Consider the following 14,284-nt stretch of genomic DNA (forward strand, 5'->3'; position numbering starts at 1 on the left):
TATTATAGTAGTAAATGTCTTTAGTTTAAAATATAAAGCCTAATACATACAATTAATAATAATAAGTAGATATTGGATACAATAATTAACATAAACAATTCGATACCAAATACACCTCATTTCAAACAACAGTCATAAATATAATGTAATAAAAATATTTTTTTATGGAAACAAATGTATTGACGACATCCTGTGCATATCCTATAAGCCGCGGCCCGGCCGGACATCGAACTCGAGCCTGTCACGCCGCTGCCACATGTGATGTTGTAGTACGACCACAAGCTTCCACAACTACCTAACTACGTCAGCACAAGGAATTTAATAGCTTTTACTTACTTTACTATTTTCTACAAACTCGTGATGAAGTGATGTAATTTCACAAGCTTTATTGTGAACTTTCTTTAAAATGTCTTTACATTGCATAAAAATTTTACATAAACATTTTCTTTGAGTATTTTGGATTAATTATAATATTCAAATTGACGACACGGAAAATAATATAATAACTATACGTAACATATAGTACGAGTACAATATAATACTAATACTAAAGTGAAACATTCTGCCAAAGAGAAATAAATAATTTTGAATTTTTTTTACGTAAAGATTGTCTCAAACTCCCAAGCGAAAAACAACGAATGCTCTTCGCAGAGTGAAGCAATTCATTGACTACCATTTGGAGCTATATTGCAAATAAACATAGACTGTATTTTATACCGTCCTACCTTTATTTCTTTAGAGTACAAATACATACACATATATAACTAATACGTATATTCAGAATTGCTCGTAGAGTTACTTTCACTTTACAGGAATTAAATAAATTTATTTTAAGACGAAATATTGAAATAATTTATTTACCTTATTATACTATGAAGGAACTAATATACGCCTGGCATAATTACGTTGTTTAAACGTGAAAGAACTTATAATATAGTTAAGTAAAACTATATCTACAATTTATTGTATATAGTTTTGTATGTAAATAATTACCTATGCAAGTCGCTAAATCACAAATATAGATCCGATTCGAGAAATCGGTCAAATCGAATCATATATTTCTAACCTACATTTCGTTACAGGGTAACAAATAAACAAAATTACTATATTTATACTAACTACCTCAATATCGTTGCCCTGTAAAGAATAGTTCGCAAGATAATTTTAGGATAATCTTTTCTTACTATCGTAAAGAAAAGAAATCAAAACGACACCTTTATCAACAATAGAGGTAATCCAAAAGCATACCATAATAGTCATTCCACTATTTATACCGTATAATATCGACTGTGAACTGGCAATCGGTACTATCTCAATTTTGACAACTTTACAGGTGAAGAAAAAAGTGTTGTATGTAGCTGTTAAATATTTTTATTACACATGTATGTACATACATACTACGTATTTTTATTTAATAAACCAGATGCTATATAAACGACGCAAACAATTTTATTCTTCACCTGTAAAGTTGCCAAAATTGAGATAGGGCCTGTTGCCAGTTCACAATCGGCATAGACAATGTATTTCATAAATTCTTAAGTAGCTAGCTTCTTCAGTGTTACTAATACTTTAAATTTAAGAAATACGGGAATCTGCAAAAGTGTGATAATAAACTTTTCTTATCAATCACAGAACGCTCTTATTATCTTGGAGTCAGTCATTGCTTAATATCTATCTATATAGTATTCCTATTCGTAATGTTTGGTAATAGCATTCATTATAAACTGGAACGTTTGTGAGTTCATCCAACTTAATCCTGAAGGCATTTCCGACGCGTCCACACTCCTGCCGACTCTCCTCTGGAGGAAGTAGTCATCGTATTCCATATTGTAATCTGGTATGATTGGGTTGAATTTAGCGTAGTAAATGGCAGAGAGACAGGCATACAAGAGAAGAGCTGCGGTGAAAAGCTGCGAACGAAAATTAAATTTATAGACACGTTACTGAAAACTCAATTGTGTTCAATCTTTTTACAGTTTTACCTGAATCCCCTTATTTTAGAAAGTTTATTATCACTACCAAATAGATTGTTTTTCTTTTTTTATGATACCTAGTGACGGAAGTGTTCATAACAGTTGCAGTGCCACTCAGATCTTTAAATCGCAATGATCTGAGGGGCACTGCAACTGCGACAGTCATCTTAAGACATAAGTTGACAAGTCTCATGTGCCTGTAATTTCACCAGCACCCTTCAAAACCGAAACATGGTAAATCTCACATTACTGCTTGGCAGCAGAAATAGGTAAGTAGATTAGTAAGTAGACTTCATTTCCCTACAGTTTGGTGGGCTGTGAATTTAGATGTTTTTACGTTTTTAAATAAATAATAAACGATTTGTTATTATTATTATCATTATCATTACCTAATGGTTTCTAAGAAAGACCTCTGCCTTACATGCACGTTGATGAGCAACAAGCGTAAGCCTAGGTTCAATACCGCGACCCACACGCCTCGACAACATTGATTCTATAAATTAATTTTGACGGTGTATTTCCTCCTGTATGGTACAAGATCGATAGTTAGATCGTGCACACCATTAAATTTCATCAAAAAATAATCACATCATATTGTGGCATAGTAATGAGGGCAAGTATATATAATCACTTCATGAAATCACTACTTTTAAGATTAACTATATGTATGATTATACAGCGAAAAATCACCAAAAACGATCGTTAATGCTCTAAAACATAACATTGGCAATGGTAACAATGACTCTCAGTACGTCTTCTCATATCATATCTCAGTACTGCATCTTAATAAAAAAAAATGGTTTAATAACCTGAACGCCAAAGAACAATCCGGAACCAATTTAAAGAAGAGCCACTTAGAAAATGGCCCTGAGAATTGTTATTCTCAGGGCCATTATTATATTAATATATTATATTAATACTCCGGACGACCAATCAATTAAATAATTTTCAATAAGACGCATATGAAAATTTAGTTTCAATTAGCGTGGGAAAACACTCAATAACAATGCATAATTACAAAGTAGTCTACGCAAACATGCGCAGTGCGAACGTGGTTTTATCGTGGTTTTATTGACCTCTTGTAAGCTGGTGGGTCGGCAAATAAGACGTACTACGTAGGAAACGCATGGCTTCAACGACACATAAAGTAACAAGGTTCATACGGCTCCTTGAGTTTTCTTGACGATCAGAACTGAAGTTACCGCACCAGCCTTAAAACTATGTCAATGTTATGAACTGCTGTCATTTATTATAACTTTTTGTCAACGAGCCAGAGCGTAATAGCTATTTTTTCATAAAGCCATATCAGCAATATTTTGTCGCTATGATGCGCTACACTGCACTTGAGGTCAAAACCATTTGTCAGCTTGAAACAATGACGAGTTTAATTTATAAACCAAAGTAACTTGTTTTTTATTAGTAACTGTTTTATTTCTGCCGCAATGCGAGCATTATTGTGTTCCGGTTTTGAAAGTTAAGGGTGCTGGTGAAATTACATGCACACGAGACTTATCAACATATGTCTCAGGGTTGACGGGCGCAGCGGCAGCGCCACTCAGATCTTTAATATCTTTGCTGTTATGGGCAGGCGTGTGGCATACCACCAGGCGCACGATTTATTGGCCCTGTCATTTGATATCATGAACTAGAAATAGCAATTTTACGACATCTACATAGTCAAATTAAAAATAAAGTTTCATTTAAAACGTAAACTAAATCTGATTAACCTGGAAAGCACTCCAGAATTTGAAGGATCCCTCATTGATGATCCAGTCGTAGTACCCAGCCCAGGGATCGGTGTACCGGCCCTGTTTCATCGGCTTGGCAGTGGTCGTAGTAGTATCATGGTCATGATAATGGTGCTCATCGTAATAGTCTTCGAACCCTCGTCCGATTCCCACTGTGTCATTCTTCAATTTATTTCGACGTACCTGAAACGAAAGCGTTTAATTTTGTTTTATTCATCTGGAGAGTTTTAGACATAAAAGAAGCCTTTTAAATATTATGTGTGTAGAGCAATTTTATACACTCTCATTTCAATAACACACATGACTCAACCTTTGAGTAAAATTTTATCGGTACTTAGTTCGCTACATTTATATTTTGTTAAAAATAACACTAAGCGCCTTGCGCACTGCATACGATTCGTATTCGTTTCGAGTCCGAGGCTATACAAATCTAGAAAACTCGGGCTCACTTCGGATGTAGCTTATGCACTAAGTACAATTGAAATCCGTGAAAATACGAATATCGCTTGTACACATGGATATAAAATGATCCCTGTGACATTTCTTACCATTTTCGGGTCATTTTTCGGATTCGGAACTGATACCAATCGGACGTAGTGCGCAAAGGCTCTTAGTACGTGTGGCGCACTATAAGTTTCCGGAACTGGACGATTACATAAACAATATTTAAAAAGTAATTACAACATTTGAAAATGAAACTCTTTGGCTGTAGAATACAGTTTGTTTTATCTGACTGTCACTTGTTTTTAAATTGTGGCGTCATTTTAGAAATTGGTTATCTACATCACCATGGATTTAACTCGTGAAAATTTTCGTAGTATGGTTTTCTACGACTTTAAGTGTAATTTAGCAGCTTAGCGGAGCTTCGCTCGGCTTCAGGCTGCTTTTGGCAATGAAGCACTATGCAAGACGACTATTTATAGCTGGTTTGCAGAATTCAAACGCGGTCGTGTGATTCTCAGTGACGAATTTCGTGATGGTCGCCCGTCCACTGCTGTGAACAACAAAAACATCGATGCTGTGCGCCGTATGAACAAAATAGACAGGCATGTGATACACCATGACATTCGGGCACCTTTAGGCATAGGCATGAGTCAAATACAATCAATGCTACACAAACATTTGGGTGTGAAAACCCTGTGCTCTCGGTGGATCCCACACACTTTGACTGAGGCTCAAAAAACAGATCGCGTCACTTGGTGCAATGCCACGCTTACCACGATACAACGAAGGGGCGTCAAATTTGGAGTGGGACATAGTAACAAGTAACGAAACATGGATTTATAGTGACGATCTCAAAACAAAGCAGCAATCGAGTGTATGGGTCTTTCGAAATGAGCCAAAACCGACAAAAGCGGCGCGGGTGCAAAGTGCCTCTACGTGGCTGATTGCTTCTTTTTTTAATAAAGCTGGACACCTGGGTACTGTTGCTTTGGAGAATCGCTGCACCGTGAATAGTGATTGGCACACGACTATTTATTTGCCGGAAGTTATTGACAAACTCCGTAAAAATAACCGTAAACGCCGTATCATCTTGCACCACGATAATGCCAGTTCTCACACGGCCAGACAGACAAATGAATTTTTGAAGGTGAACAACGTTGATCTTATGAGCCATCCGGCGTACAGACCCGACCTGGTACCTTGTGACTTTTATTTATTTTAAAATATATACATTTTCATCATTTGAAGAGGCTGTCGAAGAGTATGAAAAATATGTTTCAGAGATTGTCACGACGGAGTGACACAAATATATTCAAAATTGGTTCATTCGTATGAAAAAGTGCATTAACGCTAACGGAGAATATTTTGAGAAACAATAAATTCATTTCTGACTATTTATAGTATATTTTTCTTATTCATTCCGGAAATTTATAGTGCGCCACACGTACTTGTACAGAAAATTGTTCTTAGTACTAATCCCACTTTTTATCGTAGACGACAATTTGAGATGATTGCCCCACTTCTCCAGTACTTGAGAATCATAAAAAAATCAATTGAGTAAACATAAAAATTTTCAAATATATTTATTACTATTTTATTTTACGAGCCAAAGTCAGCATAACAAGTTGAAATGAATCTCGAACATTAATAATTTTCAAGATAACTAAAAGGGTCAAGGATAGATGGACCAATTATAGTACGCGAGTGATTAATTTGTAAACGAAGCGAATCCTGAACATTTTCGAATTATACACGTCAACTGCAATATACCTGTCTATAACAAATCTAGAACGTGAGGACAGGCCTAATTTGGATGAGCAAAGTATGGTTACTTAATTTCTGCTGCACAACTAATTTTCAATATAACTTATATCACTGTCAAAACAAAGTGCGCGATACTAGAAACTATACAAAGAAGAAAAGATGTCTCGTCTTGAAAACGTAACTATTTTAAGTACATAATTTTAGTCAGATGCTCTTGTTTGCCACATGAGATCCAAGTTTGCTTATTTTCAATTCTGCTCAAGGACATATGCGTGTCATAGACTTCATGGTTCCTAAACAGAAAATTAATTAATGTAGGTGACCTAAATCTCTTTAAATTAGCACCCGACTCATTAAAATGCGATAAATCGCATATAGCTGTTGTCACGGACGTGTAAACTCACCGAGACACTTGTCCAAATTTATCCGGGGTGTCTAACTAGCAGTTAGCACCCCACGCCTCACCCACTTCTACAGAAACCGTTAACTAACACAGATTTACTCAAATACTCTACTTTTCACGTCTTTTCACGTCTTTCTACGTCTCACGACGACAATGCATTTATTTATCTAGTAGTGAAAAATGTTGCCTAGGACAAAACCGGACTGTGAATAATGTAGACCAAGCTTGTGATAAGCAAGCGCCTACAATACACAAGTAAGCAAAAATAATGGCAAACTCTTGTGCTCTTAGATCTCGTGGTCACAATTTTTTTCTGTTTAGGTGGAGTAACGAGTAAGTACATGCCTAAGCTTCACTCCATTTTCCCATCAAGATAGGCTGAGACTTCCACTACATAACGAACTAATCTAACTAATCTAAACTAACTAATCTAAATAAATTAATCGTTAACGTTTATTCAAGTAACAATTCATACGTATTATGATATCAAGCTCTCTTTTTTAAATGACAAGGCACATACTCAACATAGCCCTGCACTAGGGATACCATGAGTCGTGGGTGCCATGGACACACACATAGACAACCACAAATTACACACAAACTCACAAGAGAAATAAATGTAGGCCATACAATTGTCTTCCGGCCCGGGAATCAAACCTGCGACCTCTGCGAGGCAGTCTGGCATGGTAACAGTTCGGCCACGGAGGCAATTAAATTAATTGGAATTATGTCACAAATTTTATATATAGTAAATCTAATAATTTATATCAAGATATCTGTCAATTATGGTTATCCGGTTAGGATATTTCGTATTTACTTAAGCAAAAGTATTTTTCTTAGTACGTGAGACGCACTATAAGTTTCCGGGATGAATAAGAAAAAAATACTATAAATGGTTAGAAATGAATTTATTGTTTCTCAAAATATTCTCCGTTAGCGTTAATGCACTTTTTCATACGAATGAACCAATTTTGAATACATTTATGCCACTCCTCCGTGACAATCTCTAAAACATATTTTTCATACTCTTCGACATCCTCTTCAGGTGATGAAAATCTATATAATATAATAATTTTTGAAAATAACTAAAAGTCACAAGGTCTCAGGTCGGGTCTGTATGCGGGATGGCTCATAAGGTCAACGTTGTTCACCTACAAAAATTCATTTGTCTGTCTGGCCGTGTGAAAACTGGCATTATCGTGGTGCAAGGTGATACGGCGTTTACGGTTATTTTTACGGAGTTTGTCAATAACTTCCATGAAACAAATGGTCGTGTACCAATCACTATTCACGGTACAACGATTCTCCAAAGCAACAGTTAGCCACGTGTCCAGTTTTATTAAGAAAAGAAGCAGTCCTCCGCTAAGAGACACTTTGTACGCCCACCACTTTGGTTGGATCATCCCGAAAGACCCATAAGCTCGATTGCTGCTTTGTTTTGGGATCGTAACTATAAATCCATGTTTCACCTCCTGTTACTATGTCCCACACCAAATTTGACACCCCTTCAAGTGACGCGATCCGTTTTTTGAGCCTTAGTCAAATTGTGTGGGATCCAACGAGAGCACAGCTTTTTCACACCCAAATGTTTGTGTAGAATTGATTGTATTTGACTCGTGCCTATGCCTAAAGATGCCCGAATCTCATGGTATGTCACATGCCTGTCTGTTTTGATCATACGGCGCACAGCATCGAAGTTTTTGTTGTTCACAGCAATTGATGGGCAACCATCACGAAATTCGTTACTGAAATTCACACGACCGCCTTTGAATTCTGCAAACCAGCTATGAATAGTCGTCTTGCATGATGCTTCATTGCCAAAAGCAGCCTGAAGCTGAGAGAAGCTCCGCTGAGCTGTTAAAATACGCTTAAAGTCGTAAAAAATCATACTACGAAAATTTTCACGAGTTAAATCCATGGTGGTGTAGACAATCAATTTCTAAAATGACGCCACAATGTAAAAGCAAGCGACAACCAGATAAAACAAACTGTATTCTACAGCCAAGGAATTTCATTTTCAAGTGTTGTAATTACTTTTTAAATATTGTTTATGTATGTGGCCAGTTCCGGAAACTTATAGTTCGCCCTACGTACATTAATACAAAAAAATTAAAGAGGACCATTAAACACTTAGGTACCTCAATTCCAGTACTATTGCGCCCTATGCCCGACAACGTCTGCTGCTGCGCTCTCTTTTTGTTGATATTCCGCACAACGTCAAGAATCGTACGAAGACCTGTCAGGATCAGCTCGGTTGGAGGCATGCCGCCGCGAGAAGGTTCCTCATCCTCGACTGGCATTTCTTCAGGCTCGTATCGTGCAGGACTAAAAAAGTTTGTGAATAAAAATAACTGCGATTAGATTGCTGACACCTTCTTCTTTAATTGCCTATAATTTATTAACACTACAGTAGCAAATATACTAACTTACATTCGTTTAGGTAGAACAAATACTATTTGCATCAACCAAAACATAATTGTGTGGGAAATGGATTACTACAAAATATGATTTTAATTGACAATGATCGGGTTTGGTCAGATGTAATCAAGGTTAATAATCTTACAATTAGCTTAATTACAATGAGTAAAATATAAAATTATGAACATTTTTACACCGAAACAACATTTTTCAACAAGCACGATGTTGTTGAAAAATGTTGTTTCGGTGTAAAAATGTTCATAATTTTATACGACAAATAATAAAGTTTACGACATCAGTCGATGAAACCCAAAAAAACATTTTTTATTTAAAAATTACATTATTAATTGCACCTAAATTGGTTATTATTTGAGTTGATTTACAAAAATTACATTAAAGTTTAAAATATTTGTCACGACAACAATGTCTATATTATGTTTCATAGAAAACAAAAAACTGACAGAAGTTTATAAGGTATATATTAGAATATGTTGCAAATAAGGAAAAAAGTACTTACTGCAAAGGTATGTATTTGTATTTCGAGTAGGGCGGAGTGTAGGGCGTCGCTGTGTCGTAGCGAGCTCTCTCACCTGAGGCACCGCCCACCCACAGCGCCAGAGCTGCTGCTGCCCAAACCAACCCATGGCACAAAACCATCACCGCGCCTTTCGAAACTTTAACCATTGCATTTAAAAACAATCCTTTTACAAAAATGAAATCGTCTATACGAAGAAAATGTATTTTATTGAAATTTTTCTTTTCAAAAACCACGCAACTATTTTTAATACTTTCGATTATATTTTATGACTTTACTGTAGTGCTCGGCGGGATGATGAAAGAGCGACTGGCCACTTCAAATCGTTGCGCCCCGGTTACACATGAAAAGGGAGCAACTGAAATTATGAATTCTGCAAACACTCTCCGTACCAGTAATAAGTGGTACCGATCGCATGTCAATTTAATTTACAGCACGACTCAAAGTCGCAGTGTAGAGAAAAGCTTAATATGATATTATATGTACCTAAAATTAAGAAACGTCACAAGAGACAACTGATTGGTACTGACTTTATTCTTCTCTCTATCTTATAATGTACTAACTAAACAATTAAGGAGGATTAAAATTTTTTAATAGAACATTCAAAAGAAAATGCAAATGCGAAATCTATATTCATAGAATGAATTACCTACGATTATTCCTTTGAATTACGACGTACCAATAATGAAACATTGTATACATGACACATAATAAAAATACTCGTACTGCAAGACACTGTATTTAATATTTAAATATATATGAACTCTATAATTAATACGAGAACGTTTGTACCTTATAAAGGTTATTTAGACGCACGAGGGAGAAACAGTAACATCTAATTTGCAAATGTTGAAAATAAAATAAAGGCAAATCTCTCTATCTATTTCTATTCACAAATATAGAAATTAGTACAGTTTAGCTCCAATTTAAATGGTTTAGTCAGTTTCTGTGCAGTATTTTTTATATATATTGCGCAAAATAGATTGATAAAATTTTATAAAATGCTGTTTAGGAATCTATTATTTCGTACCTTAACTTTTCTAGTTCTTTACTTTTCCAAAACATCTTATTAAAGCCGTGTTCAACCCTTATACATTTCACTACTACTGAAAATTAGCCCTAATACAATTTTCTTGCACTATGTACCTTCTAAAACAAAATGGATAAGGTAAAAAGTGACCTTTATAAAAGTGGGGCAATAGTCCTTCATTTACATGAACATTCCAATTGGATCATTATAAAGAAAAATCCATTGTCGCGTTTATCATTTCGATCACAATGTGCCCATTAGGGACATTCTAATAGTCTACAGTGCGTTTACTCTACCACTTACACTCAATAAATATTCTAAGGAACTTTTCTTCTGAATGGGGTTACATGAATGGAATAGTCGTAGTATGACATTGAAAATAAAGACAATGAATGCAAGAAATACAATTGGAAAAGATTAATTTCAAAGTAAATATTGGACGTATTTTAATGTGTGTAAGGTATATTTTATTCATTCGATTCTTCTTCCGTTAACGTTGTTGTTGTGTAGTGCCATGAAGTAGGTACTATAAATAAATACCATTCAATTATTAAGAAATTTCAGACCCTGCTTTCCTCAGAATATTAAAAAAGTAATAGGAACCAGTTACCTCATACCTAATTTGACTGACAGTTATTTTCCTAATTTTTTCATTTTTTAGCAATCGCGAAGGGTTGTCATAGAATTTGGCCAAACTATTTACATTTTAAGGCCAATTTAAATAATTAACTGTATATTTATTTACTACAGTACCTTAAAAAGCTCAATCAAAGTGTTTAGAAATTAGAATCCCTAAACAAAAATCCACCTTTTATAGACTACTAAAGATTGTTCATATAGTACACAAATATGTATATTTATTTAACATAAAGTGCAGGTGGTCTTGTCTGTTATAGGATTGTAAGCAGAATTCAGTGGATACTGTTATAAGGCCATTAGGATACTAAGAACAAAACTTTGAATAAAATTATAAATTCATATTTATTAACATTTTCGTTGTGACAATAAACTACATTTAATGAAAATTGAAGTTATAATAAATAACTATAACAAACTAGTATTAAATATGCTCAGTTCACAACAGCGTTATTACTTATGTATTATCACACCTGCGAAGATTTTACAATTCAGTTGTATTCAGTTGTTTTATTTACAACCTATCCTACCTTTACCCAATCAATTATTTTCAGTATATCGTACCTTTTGTATAATAATGCCACATGTGATCAAGTACTTTTATCACATGAAAGTCATAAAAATAATACGAACTACTACTATATGAAACAAATTTTATAAAATTTATAGAAATTTTATAACTCTTCTATTTAAGTATAAAAAGTTATCGGCTAATTTCGTTCGTAACATCTTTAAAGATCTCTTGAAAAGTTATTATTCTGCAGTTCTGGCCTTATCACATCAAGGTTACGATATACTAGCAAAGTTCTTAATCACCTTTCATGTCTTTATTTTTAATATACCGGTCTGCTGCAGTAGCAATGGCATGTGTTACCTTGCTAGTAATTTCATGAAGACGCTTATTAGAGAACTCCTCTGAGCCTACGGATCTTTTAGAGAAGTAGCTAGCAGTGTCCGAGTTTGGCTTATAGCTGTTCGGGTATACGATCTTGTGTCGTAACACAGCCTTGATAACAAGAGCTCCTACGTATACAATGAAGTACACACTAAAGTACAGTGGTAAGTAATACAACTTTTTCCCTAAATAGTAATAACTGTATCTGTTAACACGCGGCATTTCTGTTGTCGTTGTAGTCGTAGTTATAGGATGGTGGTGATGGTAAAAATCGTGGTCATCATGATAAAATTTTAAATCCCCGGGAATATCATGTGGGAAGCCACTATCGTCCATTGGTGGATCATTAATTCCAGGTTTCATCATATTTGGCGCAGGCGGCGGTGGCACCATTCCTATGTCGTCATCTTTCATATCGTTAGCTTCTTTATCGCCTCCTTTTCCACTGTGAGGTTTGTCGAAAATAAATACAGGATAATCGTTCTCATGCGACTGAGACCCGTGATCAAAAGCTGGAAGATCATACGTCGGTAGAGCAGCTGCTTCTGGTTTACTATAATGATATCCTTCAAAATCAGGTTTTGATGGTGCAGGTTTTTCGTAATGATATCCTCCAAACTCTGAGTGATCGTCGGTTTCCATTGAGGGAGGGGTATCATCGGTCATCGGTTTATTATAAGAGTAACCTCCGAATGGTTTTGGTAATGATGCGATTGTGGGCTTGTATCGATATCCCAAATCTACCTCACCAGGATCGGAAAATGAGTCGTCATCTACATCAGGTTCCGATGGAGATATTGATATCGATGGTTTCGAAATAGGAGGACGTTCAGCATCAGGTGCAGGTGGTGCATACGGTGGAAAAGAGTCGTAGCTCACTGGCGCTGGGAAATCATCAGCACTGGCTTTAGGCGGTGGAGGAGGAGGGGGAGGTGGTACAAGATTAGCTGCAGTCTTAATTGACGTTGAACTCGCACTCGATTGTTTAGATTTACTTCCGTATTGCGATGGTAAGTATGGTTGAGCAGGATTATATCTGTCTATTGGCTGTCGCAAATACACTACATCTTGAGCCTCACCTCTTACAGGATTTTTTAAGTCGTAGAAATTATCCAAGTTAGTGTAAATATTGTTTCCTTTTTTACCGTTTGAATTCATTGGAGGTTTATTCATATTTTTCATTTGGAAAGGTTGTAAATTAACGTATGGGTAACGGATGTTAGATTCGGTACGTATAGCCCGAGATTCATTATCTGCTCCTTTAACAGAATTACTGCTGAAACTGAGCAAAAAGTAAAAATATATTAAAATTGAAAATGTTAGAATTTAAGTTTTCTCTTTTCATTTTATTTTCAATTTAAATACTCACCCGGGTAATGCAAAATTGTTGTCTATTTGGTCAGCTTTGTCGTCCTCATCTATTTGTTCCTGAGTTTCCTGATAGCTATATTCTGGTACCGTCTCTTGTTTTCCATTTTGATCGTGCGTACTAATAGGTACTTCGTTCCATCCACCGTTATATTGATTATGTTTCTCACTATTGATAATGTGCCAAATGTGTCCCACATTATTCATGGGAGTCGGCGTTTCAGAGTTAAGTGTCGTCGTCGGTTTCTGTGTTGACGATGTCGAAGAAGGCTCATACACAGGAGACGGTAAATTATCTGCGCTGTTATACATACTGTTATACAAAGCAAAATAATCAGTCACATTTGTGACATTCGTTTTCATATCTTCCCTTTCAGTTGTGGGTGATGGTAATCCATAGTTTTCAGGCTGTTCGTGCATAATTTCATCTAGCACGTGTTTTGGTTTGGTTATCGTTGATGTCATTGTATTTACCCTTTCTTTCTCCAGCAATTTCCTGATGTTCTTCCTTTTATCCGATTCAAATTCGGCGAATATTAAATCAGGCGTCTTCACTCGAGGCGTAGTAGTCGAGGTGGTTGTCGTATTCATGGGCAAATCCATTCTTCGCATCCAGTTGTGGTAGTAAAACGGTTGAGGTGCTGATCGTCCTTCATCGATCGTCAAAGGTCTCAGGGATGGTGTTACCACATATACAAGCGGTCCCGGCAATTTCAAAGCGGTGGCGAGTTCATTTTCTAATAAACATAAAAGTAACGTCGATAGTGTTAAAATTTTCATTTTGTAATTATAATATTTACTCTGAACTCTTTCAACGAGCGATCTCCTCGTGATCTGACTAGAAAATGAAGAGGTCTGTTAGAAATATTGAAATATCACTGTGAAATTATTCTAAGGCAAAATGGCGATAATTTTTAGCGGTACTGCAGTAAGTAGAACAGTAGGAACACGATTCGAATGACCCGCGCCTGAGGTACAATTTACACTATTAGCGACATACATAAGTCGTCACTGAATGACATAGTGTATCTCCCTTAAAATGAATGGAATAATTAAGGTTATTTGATGAA

At 35.7% G+C, this 14,284-nt stretch overlaps 2 protein-coding genes across 2 annotated transcripts; both read right to left on the minus strand.

The window, feature by feature from the left end:
• Positions 1-1,688: 1,688 nt before the first annotated feature.
• LOC113229965 lies at positions 1,689-9,434 on the minus strand. The gene is made up of 4 exons (XM_026463662.1): positions 9,268-9,434; positions 8,471-8,657; positions 3,701-3,904; positions 1,689-1,910 (listed from the first exon to the last, which is right to left on the minus strand). The coding sequence occupies exons 1-4, from the start codon at positions 9,432-9,434 to the stop codon at positions 1,689-1,691; spliced, it is 780 nt and encodes a 259-aa protein (XP_026319447.1).
• Positions 9,435-11,759: 2,325 nt separating this feature from the next.
• On the minus strand, positions 11,760-13,994 carry LOC113229966. The gene is made up of 2 exons (XM_026463663.1): positions 13,216-13,994; positions 11,760-13,128 (listed from the first exon to the last, which is right to left on the minus strand). The coding sequence occupies exons 1-2, from the start codon at positions 13,992-13,994 to the stop codon at positions 11,760-11,762; spliced, it is 2,148 nt and encodes a 715-aa protein (XP_026319448.1).
• Between the last annotated feature and the right edge of the window lie 290 nt (positions 13,995-14,284).

The sequence above is a fragment of the Hyposmocoma kahamanoa genome, unplaced genomic scaffold, assembly GCF_003589595.1.
Source record: "Hyposmocoma kahamanoa isolate Upper Pololo Valley unplaced genomic scaffold, ASM358959v1 63, whole genome shotgun sequence".
NCBI classification, from domain to species: Eukaryota; Metazoa; Arthropoda; class Insecta; order Lepidoptera; family Cosmopterigidae; genus Hyposmocoma; species Hyposmocoma kahamanoa.